Source organism: Zosterops lateralis (genome assembly GCF_965231275.1).
Source record: "Zosterops lateralis genome assembly, chromosome: 1".
Lineage (NCBI taxonomy): Eukaryota > Metazoa > Chordata > Aves > Passeriformes > Zosteropidae > Zosterops > Zosterops lateralis.
The window spans coordinates 101295325-101322838 of NC_139762.1; the positions used below are offsets into that span (position 1 = coordinate 101295325).

Sequence of the window (27514 nt, forward strand, 5' to 3'; positions counted from 1 at the left end):
CAGGTGGGGCGGGCGGGCCCGGCTTCTCCGCGCGCGGAGCACGACGGGAGTTGTAGTTCCTCCCGGGAGATGCTTCCGGCAAGGGCACTACAGGTCTCTGCCGGCCGCAGCACTACAGCTCCCAGCGGTCAGCGCGCCCCGGGGGGTTCCAGCTCCTCTGCCCCCATCGCTGGTGAGGCCCCCAGGCCCGCGGGAGCGGGGTCCGGCTGATGAGGGAACCCAGGCGACATACGTGTGCCAGGCTCCCTCAGCAGCTGCCGAGAGCCGGCAGGCAGCAGGTCCATCGCTCGACTGGGAACACAAGGAACGTAAGCGTCCCTGAGCCAGGAGCTGGCAGTGGTCCTTGTGGCCGAGAACACCAATGGTATCCTGGGCTGCAGGAAGACGAACGTTGCCAGCAGGTCGAGGGAGGTGATCCTGCCCCTCTATTCAGTCCTGGTGAGGCCGCATCTGGAGTGCTGTGTCCAGTTTTGGGCTCCTCAGTACTAGAGAGACATGGATCAGCCCCAGTGGAGGGCAACAAAGATAATTAAGGGGCTGGAGCATCTCTGTTATGAGGGAAGACTGAGGGAGCTGGGCCTGTTCAGTCTTGAGAGGAGCCAATTGGGAGGGGACCTCATCAATATCTATAAGTATCTGAAGGAGGAAGGATGCCAAGAGGATGAAGCCAGGCTCTTCTCAGTGGTGTCAAGCAATAGGGTAAGAGGCAACAGGCAGAAACTGATTCACAGGAAGTTCCACCTGGATATGTGGAAGAACTTTGCCATGCAGGTGATGGAACAGATTGCCCAGAGAGGTTGTGGAGTCTCCCCTGCTGCAGATATTCAATCACCATCTGGAACACAGTCCTGTGCTGTGTGCTCTGGAATGATCCTTCTTGAGCAGAGAGGTTGGACCAGGTGACCCACTGTGGTCCCTTCCAGCCAGACCCATTCAGTGATTTTGAGATTCTTTTGGCAGTGACTAATGATGGGTATGGCCAAATGAGTTGTGAGATTACACGTGTCAGAGGGGGAGGTCAGCAAACACCACAGGCCATCAGTCTCAGTGTGGGAGCTGACACAGCCCCACAGGTGGGGGCACCTGGGCCACCTCCCATGTGATGGGAGTGCTGACAGAATTCCACATCCTCAGTTCCCATGAGAACAGCCACTGGCTTCGGCTTCATCCCACATGACAACCCTGACCTCCTGAGAGGAGTTACCCACTCCTCCCTACTGCTTTCTGGAATGCGAGGGAAATGGAGAAACATTTTGGATGCTGCTTGAGGTGACCTGTGCCAAGGAACACATCCCCATCTCAAGATGCATCCTGTTTATGGTGATGTTATAAGGAATTTTGTGGGGAGGGTTTGCCTCTTACAATGCAAGTTTCTGTTACGTTGAGCACCTGCATAATTTGAATCCCTTTCAGGATTGCTCATCAACAGGGGAATTTGTTCCAGTCAGAAGCAGGGCCGATTCATTCCCACAGCCTCGAGCATAATCCCCGGCCTATTGGACCCATTAATACTGTGGCAGCGTGCCACCTGCTCCATTTATTCACTTGGGACTCAGTGCTGCTTAGTCCCTGTCGAATGAGCTCTTTGTGCCACCTCCTGCGGTAATATAAAAGGTCCCCCACAGGAATTTGTGCTATTCAGTGGAAGCTACAAAAGGGAGGGTTGTAAACACTCCGATTAGTGTTGGAGCACAGGGATATTGTCCTCACCACGTATTACATAACCCTGCAACTTCCAGTCTTGCTCCTCCTCTCCATAAGACACAGTGTAACAGCGAGGGCGCACAGGCTATTTAACTTAACATCACAGCTAATGTGTTTCTTTTTTTGTTCTATATAAAGGCCACATTACTCCTGGCAAAAGAAGAGAGAAGGGTTAGTTCTGTGACATCCAGTAGTAATTGGAGATGGTTGCCCATGAGGATCCCCACTTGAAGTGACGGTGGCCAGAGGCTCTCAGCTCTGAAGAATGTTTATTATTAGAGGCCACTGCCAACAAAAGTTCAGGCACAATGGGCCCATCAGCTAATGAACCCAGAATGAATCTTCTCCCAGATTTTGAGGACAAACAAGCAATTGTGTGCAGTGCTGACTACACCAATTTACTGCCATGTGAAACACATTTGGATGATTTCTAACTTGCAAAATTCACTGTAGTCTGGGGCCAATTTATACAGACTGAGGTGCTTTCTTACACCCTCAGCTTGCCCCACATTCACTCAGAAAATTCTAACTGCTTTAGAGACAAAGCAAAGCAAGGATTCTGAGGTGCCAGGCTCTCTGTTTGGAAAATCAGTTTCACTGATGTACCTGAGCTTCCTGAAAGTAATAAAATAATAATGGAGGGGAGCTTCAGAAAGCATTTGGTCAGGGAAAGAAAAGGGAAAAGCCATGGCTGTGTTAAGGAATAATTCCTTCCTCCTACTACTACTTCAGGAAAGCCAGTTCTGGGGTTGAGTTTGTCTGGGAAAGCTGGGAGTCTCCATGGACTGTACCATTCTGGGATAACTTTAGGCATGCTGTGTAATTCTCCTTAGCAATAAAAGAATACACAGCAGATATAAAAAGATTTAGCTTAGGAAAGAAACTAGTTGGCCACACACTGAAACAAACAAGTGAAACAATGAGAGCCTGAAGATACAACAGGAAAACCTAGAAGCAATAAATTAGTTAATGCCTTTGGGGGAGAAAGTATGTTGTTCATAGAAATTACCACAGAACAGGAGAACAGAGCCAGAAAAGGTGGATGATGCTGAATTCTGCCTAAGCAAGCCCTATGAGCAGTATTACGGGGCCACAGAATCACAGAATTGTTTGGGATGGAAGGACCCTTAAAGACCATCTATTCCCAACCCCTCTGCCCTAGGCAGGAACATCTTCTCCTAGAACAGGTTGCTTAAAGCCAAATAATTCCAAGTTCTCTGCAGTAGGAAGAAAAATTTATAAACACTTAAGCAATGACAAGGGTATAAGAAAATGAGCCTTGGCCACCCTTACATCCTAGATGTGGTTGTCTGAATCAGATTTGCTCTGTTTCTAGGAAGATTTTGTATCTAAGTGTGTTTTCTCATGTGAGTGGCACAAATTTTAATGATGTGCTGGTGATTTGGTGAAAGGTGTCGTGCCAGGGGAACGTGTCAAACCTTGGTAAATAAAGGTGTTCCTTTTGCCAAGTCCAACAGACATAACCATCTAACAGGGAAGTGTTAGGTTGTTGTTTGGCTGTGCTCTGCAGGTACCTCATCAGCATGGTCTGTCCTCTGTTCTCCTTAAATCCTGCCAGGCTCTGAGTGTCCAGGCTTTGCCCACGAAGGTGTAAGTGCCATCCATTGGACAGGGCACCGTGGGTCACAGGGCCGGAGAGACCGGAGTGTGTCCGTGCCGTGTGGGTCTGTGTGTCACTGTGCAGCCCCCAGCAAACTTCAGGTCACTCCAGCCAGCAGGATGAGGGGCTTGGGAGCCAGGTCAGAATATCAGAATAGCCATAATCCTGGGAGGAATGCTGGAGTGACTAGATATATTATTAAAGACAAAAGCAGGTATTCTTATATTTATTTCTTAGGAATTAGATGTGAAATCCATTAAGCAAGCTAAAAGCAAGCCAAGAACCTTAAGAAATGACAGGAAAGCAATGTCACATGATGACCTTTGTACTCAAGTGCCTGCAAGGAAAAATAAATAAAAAAAACCCCGAACAAAACAAACTCAAACCTCAAAGCAATGAAACAAAAACTTTTTTACTTTTAAAGAAAGAATAACAAAAGGTCCTCCCTCCCTTTTCAGTCATCAGGGATTTGTATAATTTCTTACTATACGAATTTCCTCTTTGCTTCCCTTTATATTCAGTGATTTGCAATTCTGTCTCAAAGGAGAGTGATAAAAGGGGCCAATGCTTTACCTGAAGAACATCCCTAACTAAAAGAAGTTTTAAAAACATGTTCTTATGTAGGTGATGGTTTGCTGGTTATCCAGATATAGGGTGAAATAAGAGACCTCAAAATAAATTATGATTTTTCCTGCAAAATTAATAAGACTAAATAAACAACTTTCTAAAATGGTTAGGTTTTTCAGAAAGAACATTTTGAGTATTAATCATTTATGTACAGAAAGATACTTCAAAGCAACACTTTTAGGTATGGAAAAAAATGGCTGGAGAGTTAACTCTCTCTATTATTCTATCCATCTAGGTCAGTAACTTTTGTAATGTGCTTCCTTGATAATATTTCCCTGAGAAACTCTTGAGAAAGAAAACACAAGAACCAGTAATGTCTTTTTATTAAAATACCTCTCAAAACATTCATCATCGTAAAACACACTGGGTGCATGACATTTGTGTACACACAACACTTTCTAGACAGCATCAGGAATTACAAGAAGTAAGGCAAGCCCCAGAAGGTGTGCACTGCCTTCTCTCGGGGCCACTAGAGAACTGTGTTTACATTTTTATACCATTCTCCACAGCATTTCCTGGACACCTGTTAGGCTGCCCCTCCATTCCTCCTACCCTGCCTTGAATTGACCTCACAGTGAAATTCTGAGGATGTAAATGGACACAATGTCACAGATCCATGACCAGAAACATCAGCCCTGCTCCTCTCCCAAGAAGATTGTGAGCTACCCTAATATTTCCAATCATTTAAGACTGCAAAAGTCCAAAGCAGGCTAATGACCTCCTGCTTGCTTGATTGCTACGTGTCTCCTGTCTTGGTCAGGAACGTTGATGCATCACTCTCCAGCTACAGTCACAGCTACTCTAACATTCTTCCTCTCCATTCATTCTAAGAAATTCTAGCAGAAGAAAATATAACATGAATTGTAAAATATAGGAAGAACAACTCCTCTGTTATAAGCTAAGTTTTCTATTCTTGTCTATGATCTTTTATCACTTAACTGTAAGTTTAAAGTATGAAGACATTCCATTATCCACTAGTTCAAAACAATAACATTCATCATTCAAGTACATCTTTATAGCTGAAAAAGACACTGAAGAAAGTAACATTATTTAACAAGAGTAGATTTTTCTTTTATTATTATTATCATTATTATTATTATTATTCCATCTTATTGGAAGAACTGTATCATGAGAGAAAAAAATGAAAAAAACATTCAGGGAAATTTTTCAACAAAATAAAAGTAATATGACTGCTTTCATTTGTACATGGTACAGATAGACAGGTGTAACTAGAAAACAGTTTAATCCCTCTAGACTGAGGTTAATGAGACAAAAATGAATAGTCAAATTCCTTTTTGTGTTTGCATATGCATATTTCCATTAGAAAATTCAAGGAGTTAAAACCCACATTATTATAAATACGAAAAGCTGACCATTAACTACTCATACCCTTTATTCTTGTACTTAGTACCATTATGAGTGGAGCCCTTAAATGGGTTGTAGTAACTGCTATGTAACTGTCAACATAAAAAAACCTCTTACTTAGAAAAATGGACAATGTTCTAAACTCAACACTTTAACTTTGCCTTTGCAGACACATATTCCCTTCTTCACTGACAAAAATTTATGGGGAAAAATAAATTTAATAATAATAAAAATGTTTTGGAATAAATATTCACAGGTAATTACTAAATGGGAACATGCTTGCTGCCAGCTGCTCAGCTGGTAGACCTGTACCACTTGCTTGTTCCTGTAATTTCATTCTTTATTCCTTTAGTCATTAAATCCATCACAGCCTTTCATGCTTCCTTTACTGGACTAAATGTTCAGGGTATAACAACCCTAGAGAACAGTGCAAAAGGTGGGAAATGCAACTGCACTTTACAGCTTTATTTTAGGATCTAAGAGAAGACTGAAAAGATTATTTTGTGTAACACATAAATTATGCATCATAGGCCCCAATGTAAAGAGAGCAGGGCAAATGCAACTTGGAGGAGAAGTGTCCCATACATGGTGTTTTGTTGGGCAGCCCTTCTAAGAAGTTAGGATTTTATCCATGACAGCCCATACTTTGAACTTGAAGAGAAAGCATGAATTTTTATTTTTCTCCAAGTACCACTTCCACAACAAAAAGCTAACCTCAAAAACTGGAAGGTAATAAAGTTAAAAAAACAAAACCAGAAACCAAATCCCAAAAGCCCAGCCCCTAAACAACATCCACCCTACCTCCAACTTAGCAGCCATTTATTTATTTGTTGAATTTAGATAATAGAAATCTCATTACCATATTCTAAAGGTTTCCCTACTCTAAACTACAAGATAGTATACTATGTTCTGAAAACCAGTATAGTCAACACTTTCAAATCAAAGGAAAACAATCAGAACAGCAGTGATGAGCATGACTGTACCATCTGAGCAAAAATACAGAAAAATAAGTTTAAAACATAGTGTTTAAACATCTACTAGTCAGCCTCGCTTACATGAATTAAAAAAAAAAAGAAAGAAAAAAAGGAAATAAAAGTTCTCTGATTTTATACATCCTCGTTCCGACCAGGTACATTTCATTGCAACCAGCAGGCACTCCACCAAAACACAGTATTTGCAATCCTCATCTCTTTAACCGAGAGAGGTTACTTTGGCCTCAGCATTGCTATATTACAATTTTCCTGCTTCAGAACATGCAGTTCATACATTTGACAGTTTTACTGCCGTAGTCGATGCATTCTGGCCCGATGCACTCACAGCAGGCGTTGTGAAACCATCGGTATTTGGAAGCTCCCATGGACTCGCAAGAGATCTTGCACTGATGTATTGACATGCAGTCATCAAAATACACCACAGTACACATGTGTTCTAAACCAAGAGGGGGAAAAATGTGGTTTAAAAGATCTTAAAGTGTTTTTAAAGGTTAGTTAGAAATTAATTAAATGAGCAGCTTTAGAAGTATGATTGCAAACCAACAGGACTATGAGGCATAAGGAAAAACAGGTGACAGTAAAAGCAGAGAGGCAAGGCAGAAAGACAAGGTAAAATCTATCAACTTCAAATTTTCAGCATCTACAACTCAACCTGTTGTCTGATCTCCTTCTGGATTAATTTACTTCTATATTCACAGGCAAGAATGTTTTTGAGTTTTGTCACCCAGTTATGAGAGTGTAAGGATGAGCTATGCCAAAATTACAAGCAGGAATATGTCCTCTGAATATGCTACCACAAAAAACTTCAGGTTTAGAGAATTATTTGAAAAAAAAAAATCAAAAGCATAAAAGACATAAAACTTACTTACATGTAAATATTTCTTTCTCCCCACCCGCCCCAAACTCCACAATAATCTTCAGCCAGAAAAAAATCACAGACCTAAAGAATTCTTTTTTCATCAGCATGAAACTGCACACTTTTTTCTTCCTTTTTTTTAGCACCACCAGCTTTACTACTAATCTTAAGAAACCCCTTCTGCCTAAATGTTGACTTCGTGCTTCTAACACCCATGCAATTACTTGAAATGCCATGAAGTTTGGTGTTGCAACATCAAAATGGAGCTAAGGCATTCACCACAACTATAAAACAAAACCATCCCCCCCCCTCAGTCCACTTCCAATTCTCCAAGCTGGCAGATTCCACCATCTTTCTTCTGTACTGACCAGGTGATTATACCATAAAACTTTGTTCATCCTCCAAAGGACCATGATTACATAACACTTACCCAGAGCATAACTTGGCACACTTTGGGAAAAGCACAACTGGCAGCTGTCTGCAAACAGAAATGTGTTCCTCACGCACATCAGACCAACTTGTGAGCAGAAGGTGTCAAAGGGCTTTCTAGCTTATTACTACTCAAGGTGCACCTAGGAGAAACCCACTGATCTACATTCCAATGTGGATTAGAAATAAAGTAATCTAAACTTAAATAATAAATCAAGGCAGTGGATTTGGTTTGGGTTTTTTTTAATGACCGATTTTGACCACTGTTAAATTACCTTGCTACTACCAAAACAGCTGCAAGAAGGTCAGAGGATGTGCTGCCAGCCCACTGAAAGCAGCAGAGTATTCACTGCTTTGGTCAGGCTCCAAACTGATAAACACACCTTGCAGACACCATAGACAATGCAACAGGCAATAGGGGTCTTGGGGAGGAGAGACAGACCCAGAGCTGAAGCAGTTTCTGCTCCTGGGAAATCTGTGCTGCAAGTAAAGCTGCAGTTGTCCAAAAAATCTTGCAGTACCTGAAAGTACTGCTGGGAGTATCAACAAACTGCACTGTGGCTGTGTAAGTCCTGTCCCATTTTTGCCACCTCGATTTCTATAAGCCCCTATAATATATCCTGAGGCACAGCAACTAGAGGAATAGAGTTCTCAGAGAACAAAATCTCTGCCTGAAAACAGTCAACATATCTACAGCTTCAGTAAGGATGTTTGATTGACAGAGAGGAAGAGGAAAAAGCTGAACAGAAGTGTATGCTGTGGTACCATGTGCAGAGAGTGATTGGTATACACCTACAGTGCTCAGCCAAAGCTGGAAAGCAGTAGGGAGATGCAGCCACCACAGCCTCAAAGGCAAGAAGGCATTCACAGGCCAGAGAGCAGCTCCAACTTTTATGGGGAATGCACAAGGACTTGGCAACATTTCGTCAGCAGTGACAAAAAGCTCAGATTGCTGTAGTCCCAAGGGACTTCACTCCTCACAGAGAGTTTTTAGTGGAAGGGTAGGGATGAGAAAATAGAAGCAAGTCTCCAGGCAGTAGTCTCATGTCCCATCAGTCATCCAAGTCAGTGCTGGGGTTCAAGCACAAGAACCTTACAGAAGACTCTGTTGCACATTACTCAAACTCTTTATATCCTTTTGCTTAATCTCTATTCAGTCCTTTGATACCATTTTAGTAGTTCCTACTTAAGTGTTACTACATCAAGTTTGTTCTTAAATTCTATACATAGTCTTAGAAGGCGTCAGCTGGAGGCACAGAGCCTCTGGCCTCTGCCTTGAAAGAGACAATCCTGGCTAATCTAGAAAGATTTCTTCTGGCAAAATCACCTCTTGGGATGCCCTCTCCAGCCAACTGACTTAGTCTCTGGATAAGCCTGAGAAGGCAAAATGATTCATGGCTGTCTCCAGATTGGAGTGAAACAGCTCTTTTAAAGGAAGCAACCATCCAAGGGGTTGCCAGAAGTGCTCACTATCTGTTGATCATGGCATTCCAACTTGCAACACACAAAGGAAAGCCTAAGGTAGGTCAGGGAAGTTGTCAGGAAAGCTGTGAATACTCTGAGGTGTGCTAACTGCTCCCAGCACTTACAGGCTGTTTTCACACCTGAGAAAGTCTGGCCCCTTCTGCATAAGGAGATATCTGTGCTCACCTTCATGTTAACGTCATCTCTGACAGCATCAGCACTGTTAGTGCTGCTTCACAAGTCCTGCTGAAGCCCCCAGTTCATCAGCTAATGCCTGCAGAATTCAAATAAACTTCCTGGGGAAGGAGAGCCTGTGATTTCTAGGATGTAAAGATCAATGACACTGAACAGGGAGACATCTCTCTGGGTAGAGGAGGCCAGGGGAGCAGCAGCACCTGGCCTGTAACTCTGGCAAAACTAGGTGGCATCAGTAGGCTCCTGTGAGACTGCAGAAACTGGTCTCCTGAATCTCTCTCCCAGGACCAAAGCCAAAATTCAACCTTATTATGGTGGCAGTGACAACCAAGGACAGTAATCTTGACTGACTGGAGAGTGGAGAAGAAAGATTGTTTCCACCTGCACACAAGTCAAGAGGATTAGGCTCTCGAGGATGAGTACAAAAATGCTGGAAAGGGAGGAGAGCAGACTGCATGTGGCACGCCAGAGCTAGCACTAGATCCATCTGGTTCCAAGTAGCTCTTGTAAGCAGCTGGAAGACACACTCCATGTATATGTTATCAAAATGTTCCTGAGGTCTTACTCACTGAAAGACTTCCAGATCTGAACAAGTCATATTGTCCAGGGTGCACTGTGTTTGTCCCAGGGCACTCCTGGCCCCCTCCTCAGCAATGCCTCTGTGCTCATGTAGAGGCTGAATTACTGAAAGCAGGAGAATTCCTCCCCTCAAGCACTAAATTCTGATCTATAGAGTGGAGAAAGACAGTTACACAAGGAAAAAAAATACATACCCACAGGCTCAGCTGGGAGCTGGGAGAGTACTTAAACTGTTTCCAAACCTAATTACAGAGTCATCACTTGGCTCCCTCAGTATAGATAAAAACAATATTACATAGTGCAATAACAGCTTTCTCATTTGCATTTTGCCAATTTTCACACACTAAGGACCACAGACTGCAGATGCAGGGAGGGAGAAGGATGCAGCAGTAAACTTTTATTCTCAGAACATTAATTTCTCACCTTTTCCCCCTCTCACTTCATATTCAGTGAAGGTTGTGTAGGAGAAACAACAACCAAGTCTGAATTAAAAATGAACAGAAGAAACTACCAGGCTTTGCTATAAAACTATCTGTATTGGTGTAATATAGAAGAATTTAGCAACTCACAGAACCTTCCCAGTTAATGATAATTTGCTGTATGGGATCTGTGATGTTAAATGTGCTGTGTAACTTCAGCTGCCTGCTGGCCAGTTTATTGGTAGCTCTAAAAGTTCTTTAAAAAGGTAACTGTCCATCCAGCAGTCATACCATTTTAATATAGAACAGCCTGGGTTGGAAGGGACCACCCTAAAGATCATGTAATTCCAACCCTCCTTCTGTTGGCAGGGAAACACCTTCCACTAGAAAAAACATTAGTCTAGTGAGAAGAGTGGAAAACAAGAGCAAGGAGATTAACCTGCAACTGATTATGAACAATCAACTTACATAATCTACTACTTTTGAACAAATCAATTTTATGTCAATTAATAAAAACAAACATTTTTTAAAAAATCTTCCTAGACTACCTACAGAGGTAGCTGTCTCTTCACTGGAATTCTAGCTCTCCTCTTCCCTGTTGCACTGGAGGGGAGGAGAATTGCAGAGCAGACACCATCCCCTGTGTCACCAAGCAATGTAAGTCAGAAATCCTTAACTACAACAAAGATTTTGTTTTATCAACTGCCAAAAAATTATCTAGTTCCCCTCTCCCTCTCGCCAACATCCTGTCATCATCTGAAACAGCTAAGCTTATTTAAACCTCTGAACTCACAGTTCAGAGCTCTGAGGGTATCAGCTAGAAGTAAAGCAAAGAGAATGGAGTACAAATGTAGCTCCAGATTAATAACCATTGCAATCCTCTCTGAAGTAGAGGCTCAAGTGCCAGAAACAACTGATACAAAGAGCTCCAGCAGCTCCAGCAGCACATGCATAACTTTGGCAGCTAAAACAGTACAAGTCAGTTCACAGGAGGAAAGGGAAGACACTCATTAGGAAAATAACAGGGAAGTTCAAGGTCTGGCAGCTGGGTTCAGAGTAGGCTGGGGCAAGAAAGGAATGCTTTATATCCCACCGCAGCCCACCTCCTCCCGGATCCATGGCTGCCCTCCCTGGTGGTGGCTCCACACCACTCAGGCACAAAGCCGTGATTCCTGTGGCTGCTGCTGCTTTTCCTGGCACCCACCCAGAACTGCACCAAGCAAGTCTGGCACCCTGGGCCAGCTTAACAGCAATCCCTGCAAGAACGTGCAGCAAAGCTAAAATCAGAGCTGTGTTACACTAGAGATGGGGGGATTTGTAAGCAGAGCCTTTCCAAATTTTGGAATCTCTTCCAGAAGACAGCACAGAGACCACTGTCTCCCTACAAAATCTATCTCTCATTAGCCCCTTGCCCTTTACAGGCCATGCCATTGGCTGCTGCCAACACACCGTGTTGGAGGGAAGCATGCAAGAAGCCACAAAAGAAACACAAAATGGAGGAGGCACAGCACTGTAAAGAAAACATAAGGCATCTGTGTTCCTGCTCACAGGAATATTTTTTTAAAACCCTGATTGTCACAGCCCCGAAGAGAACTGCTTAGCAAGTGACCTTAAAAGTATCTCCATTTGCAAGACCTGCCCTCATGCCTAGCAGCATTTTTGGGAAGAAGAAAAGGGTAAAGACATGGTCTTTCTCCCACTGCACAGTGTGTTTGTGTTTACTGCCACTGAGCACATACATACACATTCACAGACCCTCCCTCTTTTTCAGTGGTTCTAACACTTTCCAGCTTGTCAAAGCAGTGACCTGATTTAGTGAGTGAACTTTGCACAGGCAGAAGCCATCAGGCTCTAGGAACTTCCTAAGCTACCTCACTCTTCCCATGCTCACAAGGCTCTTCAGTCCCAACCAATTACCCCTCCACCTTTTGATTATGGCTTCCCCAATGAACTCAGCAAGACAATATTAGAAACAATGCTACCCCATGGCTCACACAACATCTAATACTATTCCCCAGCTGTCCTGCTTCCACCTAAATAAACATCAATTGACTAAGGCCAGACACTAATTTTTCTTTCCACCTTCTCTGTTCTCAATGCCCAAATCATCAATGTTTTTATAAGCAAAATTTAATATGACTTTTGAGAAAGCAGAGCACTACAAAGTTATCTGCACTGTGACCAAGAAAAGAGACTCTTTGGCAGGCTTACATATTTAGGTACTTAAAAGTACAGGAATAGGATGTGGAAAGTAATTTTCTGTCTTTTCCAGTTCTTCACTGGTCACTAAGATGGAGAAAGCATAGCCAATGATTACAAGAACAGCTCTGACGTTTATTTCTGTTTTAAGTGTCTGCTGAGGACTGAAAGCCAGTGGCATTTGGTAACTATTTCCAAATACAACTGTTGTTTTTGGACTGTCATCATTCCAGTAAGAGCTCTCTCAACCTAATCTCTAATATGTTCCTAGTAAAAGAAGTGAAGGAGACTTTTGACTAATAAAAAATGGCAGTGTTATGTATTTGTCTGTGTTGTTGAACTCAAAACTGCTCCACACCCTTGAGATGCAATTCAAATTCCAAGTTTAATCCAAAAATATCATTAGCCCATCCTGTTGGTACAGTAGTAAAAGACTGTCAGGGAATGGCCATCTGGGTTGCAGTACCTAAGTACAGTGGGATATATTCAAGGCTGTACTAAACATAATTTTTTTTCCCTGAGTTTAATTTATAACTGTAAGTACTGTAGTCTTTGCACACAGGGCTTTTGGGGGCTTTTAATTTTACATGGCTTTGTACATTATTCTCGTAAGGGCAAGCAAGCATTTTAATAACATCAAAGACATATGAACGAGATGCTTTCTGCCCATCTGGTTTCCTAGTTCTGGAATTAATTTATTTTTCTAATGTGCCTTAGCCAAAGGAAATTAGAAAAGTTGCCATTATGGTTCCATTTAATCAGCAACAGTCCTAGTCAGACACACAACCAGGTCAATGGTTCACACTGGTACAGAAAAGCAGCATGTCCATCAATTAGGGTATCTTTTATTGATAAGATAAAAGGGCCATCACAACAGCAGCATATGGGGTTACGAATATTTCAAGTGCATATTGGGAAGGAACCAAAGCATTAATTGCACTGATAAAATAAATCAGATGCTCTTTTTCCCCTATTAAGCAGCAATTTCACTATGAACTGTTTATGAGATTCTTTAAAATCTGACATAATCATTTGCAGGGAAAAGTGTTTCAGGTTTAGTATGGAAACCAAGAAACATATTTTTTTTATACCACTGTTGACACTACCTCAAACTTCTCATCTTGCCCCTACCCAGCCACAGCAAACAGTATTCTGAAGTCTGTCCTCTAAACTGAAGGTAAGAATATAAAAAACTTCATATAAAATTGGAGGAATGAATCTGTAAGTTGAACCCCTACCACCAAGTTACTTAATTTGAAGTCAGTCTGTCACTTATCCTTCCTTCATCAATCCTTCTAACATTGCATAGATTTACTATTAATCCTGGATTTCATACAAAACATCCTTCTAAAGATTTCAAGTTATGTCAGCTCAGATGAAAGAAATTAACAGCTGTTCCAGATATAAGTGCTTATGGCGCATGGTTTTCTCAGACCTCTTAAGCCACGTTTCAGTTGTCTACCTCTGCACCAATACACGATTTGGATTCAGTTTCTGGTCTGTCCTGTCTCCTAAGCTACAGGTAACTGTTTCTAGGTCAGAGAACACACCTTGCCAATGCACATGAAACAACATGAACAAACTGCCTCATGCCACAGGAGTAATTATGGAGATAAACTCATGTGGTTCTGTGTCTCCTAAGAGCATCAGTCATTTTAACACCACCTTCCACATTCCTCAACACCTTTGCCTCACTCCTTCTCTTATCTCATGCTCAAAATTAGGCTGAACCTTTCACACATTCTTATGGGAAAAGAAGAGGTGAGCAAAGAGAAGCACAGGATATGCACCAAGAAGGCTCCTGGAAGAGACAAGAGGAGATGCTAGGGATTTAGAGACTACAGTCATTACCTTTGTCACTAGAGTAAGGTGTGTGGACATTGTTGTTTGGAACAGAGACGTTCTGATGCTGTGGCTGGTTCACTGTTTCTAAAAAGGAGACGAGGTTCTCATGGTGTGACAGCTCTTCTGCCACAGGGAAGGAAACAATATTCCAGTTCAGCTGAGTATCTCCTTCTGTCAGTGCCCGGAAAAGGGAAGGAATTGGTTCATGCAACTCCTCGACAGTGCTCTTGGATGTTGGAGGTGTGTCACTGTAATTGCGAGGATTGCACATACCTGCAGAGGAAGGAAAAAGTAAATTACACAGAACCCCCTAAGCTCTTCTTGAAACAGGCAGGAATATTTAGAGAATTAAAATTGCTTCTTTTTTTGCTAAACAGAACAGAATTGTTTCATATCTATCCCACTCTCAGCCCAGTAGCAGAAGTGCTATCAAATACAGCAGGACAAGCTTTCCATAACAGCAGATTTTGGATTGCTCAGACTTCTACAAAACACACTTGTGACTTATGAAAAGAAAAACCTCATCTAAACAGCACTTTGCTTCCCTTTCAGTGTTAGCACTACAGCTTAGAATTTGGAGGGTTCAGTGGAAGGTTTGTTTTCCCTGGGAGAAGAGACAAAGCACACTATAACCAATAGGAGCATAAACTTGGAATGCAAGGTTAGGACTGAACAAAAGGAATATCTTGATAAGCCTGAGGTATGTGAAACTTTTGATCACAATTCAAGTATTCCATCTCATCCTGCTGCAGCAGTGCACTAGATCTTTTTAGTCATCTGCCAGAGATGCAAAGATCACTATCAGGACAGAGCATGAGTCTGAATCACTTTACTTGTGTAGAGACAGCCAAGATGAATGTCATTTTGCTACTTAGCTGGAGGGGCCACAACAGGCAAAATTCTAATTTCTAGGTTACCTGTTCCTTATTTTTCAACATCTTCTGCAGTATCTTTTTTGAAACCTTGTAATCTTTTTTCACCTTGCCAATTCCTACAAAATATTTTTGTGATATGCAATGCTAGTTCCAGTTTGTCATTAAACATTTAAACACTAACATTTATTACTAGCAATGAAACCGAAGGGCATCTCAATTTAAATCCAATCCATGGAAGCAACCAAGATTAAAAAGAAAATTTGTATCTGCATAGGTATTTTAAACTGAGGAGCAATAAAACACTGTTAGAAGACACCTGTCAAGAGACAGGGAAATACATTTTCCTCATGTACATCTGGATATAATTTTGGGTAGTTTCACAGGTTTAGACAGCTACAGCTGCAAAGCACACCAATTCCTGAAGTATAAAAATGATATGAGACATGAATGTTCAAAGTCTCCCTGCCTCGCACAACCAGAGAAGTTTCTCCTGCCCTGTAGATCCACTAGGATTCCAGCTTGAGAAATAATTGTGTTTAACTAGAGCCTTACACAAACTCATAATCTTCTCAATCTAAGTAGATGGATTTCCATAGTGAACAAAGCAGAGGGAAGTTTGTCCATGGTGATTAGCATGAGATCTAGCAAATCTTAAGCAAGTGGTTAGCATTAACAGCATTTGGTAATAGGAACACTCCACAGCAGTCTGCTCCTATAAAAAGGTGAGCCAAGTACAGAGTAGGAAAAAAATAAGCCTCTTTTCTAAACAACATTAGGTCATACTAAAAAATAATTCCACTTACAAATACATCCTACTGTAAATGATTGCTTTCCTACTCCTCTCAATTAGGTTTGTTCTTCACAGACCTTTCTAGACTCACTGCTTTAATAAAAAATTCTATTCCTTCCTTATCACCTTTTAATAAGCCCTGATATTAACAATAACAAGCACTGTATTAACCATACAATTGCAATAAAGGATGCCCACATGAAATTCAGTTAGGAAGATCTCAAGCCAGGTAAGAGTTTTGTACCGATACATCAAGGGATGTATGCTTCAGATGTCATTGTATTAATGTTGTGAAACCAGTGGACCTTTCTAGACCTGTCAGACCCGACCTCTGCCAGGTAGGATTTGGAAAATAAATTTCACTGATAAAAAGGACACACAAGAGAAAAAAAAAACAACATCAAGATTGTTTACCAAAATCCTGCAGAATGTATACAAGTTTGTTTGCATATCAATGCAGTATGAAAATATTGCCTTAAGATGGTACCAAAAAATCATTTCCTATAGTTTAATGGATAAATGCTCATCCACAAAGATCCTTCACTTACATGTTTTTAAAAGCACTTGAATTATAGTAATATTTTTATATAGTAAATATTATAAAATAGCAGGTTTGGTTAAAAAGAAAACTAAAAAGTTTAACTTATTAGCAATCTATAAGGATCAAACATGTCTACACTACTGCTTTGGAATGGATGGGAAGATGCAGAAATGGGCCATTAAAATGCTGGAAGCAGACAAGCCGTTACACAAGGGACTAGAAGAGCTTAACTCAAATGAAAGGGGGGATTTGCTGCTGTTCTCCCTCCTCCAGCTGTTTTTTCCCTGTTAGAGAAGAGAGAGAATATACACAAAACGTGGGGGCATTAACTGAGCACCAGTACAGTTAGTGGTGGAGGACAGGAGGTAATTCCTGACTTCAAGGCACACATGATCTGTTAGACACAACAATCTATCTGCTTTTACAATAGACGTGATCAGCTTATAAAGAAACTTAAATATCAGCTCAGGTATCAGCAAAGAACTGTGTCTAGGTAGTCAGGTATGGCATGTATTCCTGTTTCCTCACTTGAATAAGGCTACAGCAAGGAGGATCCTACACTGAAGAGAAGAAGAATAGGACCATGCCATAGAATCCAAAAAGGTCTGAGGCACCTAAAGAACCATCAGGAGAAGTTTCAGTTTACTCAGTACTCGGAAACTGAACCTTAAACCTTGTTAACTGCTCTCCTGGAAAACACTACGGCAAAGAACAGTGAGGCACCTGCAGATTTAGGAAAAGAAGCTCGTGTGTGGATTTCACAATTCCAAGAGGTAGGTTCTTCCTCTCCCTAGAGATCAGTACACTATGCCTAGCTTTCTACAGCAGATAATGGTTCTAAACTAGGGAAATAACCTGCACTGAAAATGGGCATTTTGACACTAACTACCTTCATGAATTCAGAGAAAACTGACCCAGAAAAGCTGAGAGCAGGTAGGTACAACACTCAAGATGCAATCCTTTCTTGGAAGCCAGGATTTTGGATGGCAGCACAGGGAGACATATAACAACCACAGGAAGATGGAGCTTCTGTTACATATCAAACAAAAAAGAGAACTAGAATGCTCCTTAAGTGGGGACAGCACTCACTGGCAAAGATCTGGGCACTCTGAACACCACCTGTCAGCAGCAATGTGTTCTTTTTAAGACTGTCATCTAGTCCTATGGTAAGACCTTGTCTGCTTCTTTCTCAGCCTTCACAAAGAGCTGTTTTTGTAAATAAAAGAACAGTGGAAACACCGGGCCATGTATATTTACTACTAGTCCCAACTCAATCCTAAAGGTGTCCCAGTACTGTCAATGTACCCTTTACAGGTAGAAACCTTCACACAGCACCCAACCCCACAAAGCAGGTGCTGTGGAGTTTCCTCAAGATGACAATACAAACAGGAGGTTTATGTTTGAGAGACAAAATTAATAATCAGCTATGATGATATTTAACAAGCAGTACCTGGACTGCTGCCACCCCCAGCTCCATACAGCAATCACAGGCTTCAGATGCTTGGGTCTCCACAGCAATTTATTCTGTACCCACGAGCTGTAAGATGCTTAAAGCACAGATTCTGTCCCAGTGTTTTACTTCTATTTTAAGACTGTAAGCTCAGCATGTGGCAGGAGAAAGCAATGTGAAAAAAGCAGGAAGTCCCCCCAAAAAATGCAAACTTACCAACACAGTCACAGCACTCATCCCAAAGTGTGCCCAGGCAGAGCATACACTCCTTACAGCAGGAACAGTTCCCTTCCCCAGGGCGGCACTGACACAGCTCCTGGAATCAACAGACACTCATTACACTGCAGCAATCCCAGATGTAAAATAACTACACAGCAGAGCGATTTTTCCTCAAGCCACAGCTCAAATTAGGGCATTAAAAAAGCTTAGTACGCTAATACAGTGAGTAAATGGTGAAACAACTCCAGCCAAAAACCGATCCAAGTTTACAAAAGGATGTTTTGCAAGTTTGCATTTTTTTTTCTTAAAGGTGACATTCTGAAGAGAAATCTGATGTAAGCATTTAAAAAACAAAAAATCCTATTCATGGGAAAGGTGCGTGCACTTCTGCGCATGCCTAAATCTACAAGTTCTTTGGATGTTTTTCCCATCACAACAGGAAACTCAGAGAAGGATGCTTCTTTATATATAAATAGTGACCGTACATTATAATTTAGCTAAAAAAGAAAGCTACTATAAGCCACATGTGTCCACTCAAGACATGCATGATGTCTACCATCACACCTATCCCTGGATTCTAAGAGGAACTTACCCATTTAAGTCGTCTGACCACAGGATTTTCTGCACCTCCTAACACTTGTTACACATTGCTCTCTGTTTGCAACATTAGTGGCCAGATTTTCCCCCCCACCCATCCGCCCCAGGTCTAGATGATTCATTTTTGCTACTATGAAAACAACCCTATGCTTCGTCCCTCCAAATTGACACCTTGGGATACTACAAGACTTCTAGAGCCTCTAGAAAGTGAAATGACCTACACACATATTTTTCTTTAATCATCACTAACCTAAAAAGATGGAAAAGGCGTGGAAGCATAAAGACAAATATTTCTCTTTGTACTACTTAACCCAAAAGCAGTGGTTTAGCAGTCCTGCTGGAGACACACACTTGTGGACCTCAGAGCATGGAAAAAGCCTACATGGATGAAGAAAATCTAAAAACCAGGCAGTCTCCTTCCCTCTAACTCAAATCCATACTAGTAATTCCGGTTTGGCCAAAAGACTGTGGCTACATGACAATATTTCACAGCCTTGAATTACATCACAGCGCAAAACACAGACAAGCCAAGAAGTGCCTTTGGTTGTCCTGTCTAAGAATTTGGTTTTGATGACGTCTGTCTAACTATCACATTACACACAACTGGGGAGAAAGCAAAATCCCGTTACTGGAAACACTGACCATGGGATCTTTCCACCCCTAGCTTTACTGGAAGGGCCATTGGCAAATCTGTTACACACCAGGCCAGGGGGAAGATTATGCCCATCCCCACTCTTTGATCCCATTATCAGTGCCAGAGGAGGGACACACTGCAGGAGATGCTCATGGACAGAAGAGAAGGGCAGGAAGGTGGTTTGGTTTGAAATTCTCCTGTCCTGGAGTCTCCACCCATGGTTCCACTCCAGCTGGGCCAGAGGCATCTCTCCTTACAGGCAGGCACCAATGTCACCTGCAAAGTGAGGTTTCTTTTTGAAGTACCTCGGGAAGAAGGTCACAGGGCAAAATTCCACTTTTTAAATAATTCTTTGCTTGCTATTGTTAAGAAGCACAAGGTAGGGGAGAAAGGAGGCATTTTTATACCAAATGTCAGGAGCACATTTGCAAGGCAAAGCAAAGTACAGTTTTGCACCCTGTTCTCTCTTTACTCTGCAAAACTGGCAACTGCAAATATCCACAGCCTGCTGAGCTGCACAGTGGCCACCCTTTGCTCCACCAACTCACACGGGCACACAGAAGACCAAGGATTGCACTTCAGAGGGGGAGGCCAGAGCAAAGTCTGTCTGCGGACAGGTCTCCAGAACACAGCAAATGGAGCTGCAAGGCTCCCAGGTCTGGACTAAAACTGAACAAGCCCTAGAATGTGCTGCAGACAAGCTACAATGTACTAATGCAGTATAAATCCACTGATTCCTTATTTTTCCATTCACTTCATTCCAGATCACAAGTCATCTGGAATCCAGCAAAGAAACAAAATTCACCAACTAATGCTGAGAAACACTGTCACCTGCAGTTTATTGTGACCTGTTTGCCCCAATGACCAATTGAGAGTGAACCCCTGCTCCACAAACATTTTTGCAATAGGTAGCCCCTGTAAGTATTGAATTTTTACTTAGAGTGGAAAACTAAGATTTATTACTATTTCATCCTCAAAATTTATGAATGGCACCTATCACTGTTTCCACACAAATTGTGCTGTTTCCAAGTAAAAGATGAAAAACAGGCTGATTAACAAAATATGTACATTTTTCCGCAAGAGGAGACACCACAAACTTAGAAAGATGACTTATGTGAATCAATGATCCATTTTCAAAATATTTATCTTACTACTTGATAAACAGATTTTGTCAGCCTTTAGAATAAAAAGCCTGAATAAAACAACTTTAAAAATAACCATGAGTACTTTTACTTTGGCTAGAGAATAATAGTAATACATATTAGCATTAAAAACATCCAATTTAGTCTTCAACAGTAAAACCGGGCAAACAACTTTTATATTTTAAAGACACCAAGAGGCCAGAATGTGGGAGGAGGCAATTCTCACTAAACTATTAAATGTAGTACATGAATAGAAGCCAGAAAGTTCACAAAACTAAAATTGTTTCAGTTTTATGAAGAGCATTCTCAGAGAATTAAATGTAACCCTAAATTCTGCACAACCTGTGAACAAAAAAATCTGCTTAGCATCTATGTGTGTAAGCACTAACTTGAGGACAGCATCATTACACCTACCAGCATTGTAACAAGTTTGTTTTTACAGGAAGGGCTTATGAGCAATGCAATATTTAAGGGGGTTTAATGTTGCTGTTTGGGTTTTTTGTTTGTTTGTTTGGTTGGTTGGTTTTTTTATTATTTCTTTATTTTAAAGTTGGAGGGAGAGGAAGGAAGAAAGAACAACCTAATTAATTAGTCTTCTGCTACTTTAGGGCAACAATTGTATGTTTTTTCCATATATCTGTTTACACATCCATGGTTTCTTTAACCAGTTGAGTCCTCCTGCCTGACTCATCCACCCTGGATACTGGTACAGGATACATCTCTTTAAAAGAATGCTTACATGAGACGTGGGTGAAGCAAGGCAGAAGAAGGAACGTTCCTTGTTGATAGCTGGGGGTGGTGAGGCGTTAGTGGAAGAAAATATTACTCATAACTCAACTTGGCAACTTTCCCAAGCTGAACTACTGAAGGGGCATCAGAGAATGTATTTTGCTAGGCAAGAAATAAGCCTCACAGTTTAAAAACACAGTATTAAGTAGGAGGAAGGCATGTTTGTACAATAAAGATACTCCTGCTCCAGAAAGTGAACAAAAATTTTTAGAAGAAGTTTTTTTCAAAGTTTTGTTGAAATTCCAGAGAATATTTTCTTGGTGTGGGGAGAAGCAGGACCTGAAGGCATTGGAAACCTCTCAGCAAACTAGAAGGGGGAGTGAAAGAAAGAGAGCTTTTTTTCCTAGAACAGAAAATCTCCTGGAAGTGAACCAACTAGAACTGTTTTGTTAACCCAACTGGGTTACGTACTGCAGCTACAAAACACACACTGGAAGTAATTTTTAGATGCTGAAGCCCTGAAGTTAAGGAGTGGCATTTATTTCATACCACAGGGCTAAAATGTCTTGGAAATTCTTTCAGGCTGACAAGTTTGTACACAAGATTAACAGGAGGTGAAAAAGACAGATGAAAAGAGATTTTAATTGGAGCGATACCACACCAGCTGAGGTGGCTGCCGGTCTGTAGAATTCAAGAGAGAAAATCCTGTTTTCTCCGCAAAACAACCTCTCTTTAGAAGGATCATAAAACCGTGCCTGAATTATAACACCATTTGTTTCCTTTGCACAGCAACAGTCTAAAGCACTGCTGCAGATGAGGCAGCGAAGCTCAGCTTCCAGCCCAACACCGACATTCCACCCCAGCCTGACTCCTGCCGGGAACTCTGCACCTCAAGAGCCGACCTGGGACTCGCCTCAAACCCGTTTGCTCTGAACAATTGTGGGAACGTCTCATCCTTGAGGTTTCTGCCTTCAAGGATTTCCTCCTCCATGTTGCAAGGACACAGTGTGCGCCTCCCCTCCGCCCAGTGAGAGCAACCGGCCTTTTCATCTCCTCCACACATGGAAACATCAAAACAACCCACACGGCCAAGCAACAGCAGATGTGCTGCAATAAGCACTGCAGCACACGCTCCGTGTGCACCCAGGGCTCCACCTGGAATGCACGGCAACAGTCGCTCGTGGACTGCAATTCCCCAATCCCAGGGACATGGGAAGGAGCCATGGCCAGAGCCTTGAAGGGAACTAATTTTGTGGACTCACTCTCTATACTCCCAAGTCTTACCCACATCTCTCTCAACAACTACAGGAAGCCACAAAGTTTCTTAGCAAAGGCTGAGCTTATGCAGAGAGATGCCTCGAGCTATTTTCTTATAGGCCTTTGCTTACGGAAAAAAGAGGAGCATCAATGAAGCCAGAGCACAAGATACAAAGGGAAGGCCAAATCCATGTGCACTGTTGATCTCATGCACTGTTCTGGATCTAACAAAATAAATATTTATGTAGAGACCACCCTTAAGCAGAGCAGCTCTTAAGGAGTGGCAGTAATGACTGTACTGACTTCTAGCCATGCTGGCAAAAATATTTATGTTAACTGTAGGCTTTTTGAGATAGCAGGTCTCTTGTCTGTCTGTCTCCAGGATAGGCAGCCCCGCTTTCTGCACACAGATGCAGATGACAAACATCCACAATCTGTTTGCTCCCTCAATTGTATCCAAATGACATTATCTTGGTTGTTGCCAAACTTGAACAGTGGACTTTTTCGAACTTGAACAGTGATAAAAGCTGGTGAGAGAAAATGTCATGAGATAGTCAAGCAACCTCCCTCAACATGGTATTTTATTTTTAAGTTCAGATTCCTCCAGAAGAGTTTAGAGGAGGAAAAATGTACATGAATATACTCTACTTGCATACCTATCCAGAAAAGAACATGCACTGCATATACCAGTGCAGCACTTCTGCCACAACAGCACTGAAGTTTTAAAACAAAGGAAAAAGCCAAGAAGAAAGATGACAATAGATTTAAGTCAAATCTTTAGGATACTTCCTATCCACAGACTAGTCTGACCTGATCTGTTCTTCTATAAAGAATGAATACTGACTGGTAAGTCAGGCCTGTGTGCAGGAAGTCAGCAGCCAAATGGTGGAAAGGAACAGTGTAATTCCCCTGCAACTGCACACAACTCACACGGCCTAGGCTACTTCAGGGTCTCAGAGAATTGCATATGAATTTGGTTTTAGGGAAATGCTTTAAAAAGGAACTCCACGTTACCCGTACAAAGTAAGACAGAACATATCTACCACAAGTAAAGCAGTTCAGTGATTTCTCTGCATGCACAGAGCTGTGTTGCTACAGAGATGCCGACATAATCCAAGGAAAGCACAGTTGTGTGAGCCATTTCCATGCACTGCTGAACCTCAGCCATTTATTGCCAGCTGAGTAAGGACTCCAGTTGCATTAACTCCACCCCTCGTGGGCTGTGCTCTGTTCAGACTAGCTCATAAAAATAAAGTTTAAATGCTTGCTGTCTCAAGCTTGACTCGATAAGAGATGATTACTCAAGGAGGAGATAATCTCTTCTTTCATGGTGGACTCCATCAGTGGCACCAGAAAAGGAGACACATCTTCCCTCTTTTCACCTTTGCTTACAGAAAAACAAGCAGCAGACCAACAGCTTCCAGGACTGAAATCCAGCACCTGGACCAACAACTTTCCCCTGCATCAACAAATCTGTACCACTGGATTTACCATTTAAGTGCCACGTACATCCAGTGTCACAACTGGCATTACTTCTTACAGGTTTCAATCCTAGAGTCGATTTCAAAAAATGCAAGAGAAGGGGCTTATAAGTGCATTAGCTTGTCACAGTGCACAATGTCCAACATGCCAGTGAAACCACTGGAGTTCTGTTTGAAAAGGTAAAAATCAGAAGCCTCATTCTTGCTCCCCTATTTAACAACTCCACAGACTGTGGTGGGGCTGGAAGAAGCAGCAATTTCTTTTTTTTTTTACTTTGCTTTAAAGCAAAGGCAGTGCAGAACCCAGATGGAAGATGGCTCAGCCTACAGTCAGTTTTCATTCCACAGGATGGATTTGTGAATCTGGAAAATGTTATTATTTGTAACCCAGACAAATTTTTAACAGAACTCAGTGAAATGAAGTAAACATGGAACTGCTGGAGGCCACTCTGCATCTCTTTTCAGGCTGTGACCATGCATTTACAGAAAGCACACCCACATGTTACTGCCATATGATGTTGGTGCTCTGTTATTGCACTTCCAATCTACAAAGAGGCAGTAGGAAACAGTTGCTCTTAAAGAAGCTGCAGCTGACCACATGAAGCCTCCTTTTTCAGTCTGGAGACAAGAAGCGTGCTCTGTTTACCACTACTAAAAGAATACTTGGTAGCCACCAGAACTGCTTGTCATTTTGCTAGAAAAAGTCCTTTCGTTCTGCTGCAAACCACATCTCTTAAATCCTGCTCTAAGAAGAGCAACCTGGTCTCATTCTGTTTCTTTCACTGTACAGACACGCAGTGAGTCAAAAGCAGCATCTGAATTTAACATCCATTTCCTACCAGTTCAGCTCAGAAGTATTTGGTTTGGTTTTTAGGCATCTTTTAATTCACTGTACAAACCTGATGTTATGGAGAGCATCAGGTGTCAAGTCCTGACCCTCTGCTTGAGATTTAAGGAACTGGACAAATTGAAAATTAAGGGGACAGACAGACATAATTCTTGGCTTGAAAACGTTTCAATTAAAAAAAAAAAAAAGAAGAAGCATGCCCATATAAAAATGCACTTGGTATTTTCTGTCTATAAAATGGTTGTTAATATGCACTTTTATGGGTAGGAGACCAAACCAACCTCTTTAAAGAGACACTATTTAGGATAAAATACCAGTTATTTGTATCTTCCCAGGACGCAGTTTCAGGACTGTTTTTTGAACACTGGAAAGCAGACGGAGGGCACAGGACTCCTACCTGTATCAGGCATTTGCTGACGTCGCTGGCACAGAGAGCCTTGTTGCAGCCTGTTGATGATGGGATCCACAGCAGGAACAGAAGGACAGTGACTGTGGGCGCTGTGATGTACTGTGACCTCATGTTTCCTGCAGGTGAGCAATGTTCACGAGTACTTCAACCAGCACTGAAACAAGAACCAGCCACTGAAAAGGCTATTGGAACTCAAGTTAAATTCTATTTCATTCCTCCCTTGCAATTCCTTCAATAAATATAAATATTTAAAAAAAAATGAAAATTGGAGTACTTAACAACAAACCCAACCCCACCTTCTCCAGCTGACTTGTTTATCCAAACCTTTCTGCTCTTGCACCTTTGGATTAAAACTGCAATGAACTTGAGGTGAGCAATCTCAAGCTTGCAGTATCAAATATGGCATCCTATAAGCAGCAAAGATTTTAAAAAATGCCTTGGATGAGAAAACCCACCAAAGGATACCTAATTTTGTAAATGTCCAAAGTAGCCAGATGGGTTTTACACAGTATTTCCTCAGACTAAGGTACTACATACACACAGGTCTGTAGGACCAAGGCCATACAGCAACCTTTTACAACAAGATAAATTGCCTGTCACCTTTAATGCAGACCAGCAGTTGTTTTCACATGGACCCTTAGATGTCACACAGGCTTTGACCCAATCACAAACTTGTTAACTTCTTTTTTTAAAATATACAGACACCAACATTAAAAAAAAAAAAAAAAAAAAAAAAGTACCAGACACTTTGAACAAGGTAACTTTGAAGAGCCGAGCAAATGTCTGAGATCAACCAGAGACGACAAGCATCTGCTACATCAAACAGACAGAGGAACCTGGCTTGTTCAAAGCATTCCACCTTTCTACCTTCGTGAGAAGCCACCCTGTCGGCAGGTGGGATTTGTGACAAATACATCACGATTAGCAGCGCGCCCCTCAGTTTTTACTGAGTTTTTACTCAGTTTTTTTGTGCTTTGCACATGAACCCGGCCGAAGGAGGACCTATTGCACCAGGCACTGTACCAATATATAATAAAAGGCAGCCCATGTTTGGGCAAGCTTACAGTGAGCCTGTATTGTTCTCCTAGGAGAGAAAGAATGTTAATGGAGCACTGGATTGCTTTCCTTTGGTATCTTGAAACGTTTTTCTGTTTTATGAACTACAAAACCCAACACCCTCAACGAGCAAAAAAGTGGAAAACACGTAAAGAAGGCACGATCTGGACATGGAAAGTCTGCGTCCCATTAGTCCCTCTTACAATGGTGGTTAAAAGCCTCTGGATGTGGCGGTGCCGGGCACGGCGCCATCTGTGCCAAGCAGGGCTGGGAGACCCCCCTGCAGGGCCCGGGGCACGCACGGGGAGCGCGGGATCTTTCCCTCACCGCTTTCCCTCCCTGCTCTCCGGAGCCGGGAACCTTCATTCCAGCAGCCACAGCTGCCGGCCCGGCCCCGGCGGTGCCGCATCCCGGGCTCTGGAGCGAGGGAAGCGCTGCGGGGCCGGGGGCTGTTCCCGCGGGGCTCGAGGCTCGGTCACATAAAGGGTCCCGGCCGAGCGGGGCCGTCTCCAGGCTCCAGGCTCCCTCCCCGGCCTCTCTCCGCCGCTCCAGCTCCGATTCCCGACCGCGGCTCTCCCGGACTTTTATCCGGCGTGGCGCCCCCCAGAGCGGGACCCCCGCCCGCTCCTCCTCTCCCGCAGCCCATCCCGGCCCAGCATCGCCCCCCGCCCCGCCGGGATCGCACCCGGGGCGGGAAACTCCCCAAAAAACCCCTCGGGCCGAGGGACCCGCGCTCCGCTGCCCGTCCCCGCCGCGGGTTCCGAGGGCCGGGCCCAGGGATGGCACTGCCGGGGCCGGTGACAGGGGGAGCTGCGGGAGAGGAGCCCCCAGAGCGGCACTGCCGGGCAGGCGGGGCCCCGCACGGGGAGCGGGTCTCCTCCTCCTCCTCCTCCTCCGGCAGCGCGCAGGCGGCCGCGCCGAAACTTTCCAGCCACAAAGAAGCGGCCGCGGCTCCTCCACCTCCTCCACCTCCACCCCCATCCCGGCTCCATCCCCGCGCCCCCCGCCCGCCCCCCGCGGCCTCACCGGGCACCCCGGGCCGGGCTCCCCGCGCTCCCCCGGCGGCTCTCGCTGCTCCGGAGGCGACACAAACCCCGCGCCTGGTCCCGCTGCTCCCCCCTCGGCCGCAGGCAGCGCGGGGGCGGCGGCCTCGCATCATCGCCCCGCCTCGGGCACAGCCAGAGCCGGGACC

The 27514-nt window shown here is 43.1% G+C and overlaps 1 protein-coding gene across 1 annotated transcript; it reads right to left on the bottom strand.

Annotated features, from left to right (window-relative positions):
- Window positions 1-186: 186 nt before the first annotated feature.
- TWSG1 (twisted gastrulation BMP signaling modulator 1) lies at window positions 187-27364 on the bottom strand. The gene is made up of 5 exons (XM_083875452.1): window positions 27349-27364; window positions 25255-25420; window positions 18168-18267; window positions 14302-14568; window positions 187-6745 (listed from the first exon to the last, which is right to left on the bottom strand). Exons 2-5 carry the CDS (start codon window positions 25375-25377, stop codon window positions 6564-6566), a joined length of 672 nt encoding a protein of 223 aa, XP_083731578.1. The 5' UTR covers window positions 25378-25420; window positions 27349-27364; the 3' UTR covers window positions 187-6563.
- Window positions 27365-27514: the final 150 nt, after the last annotated feature.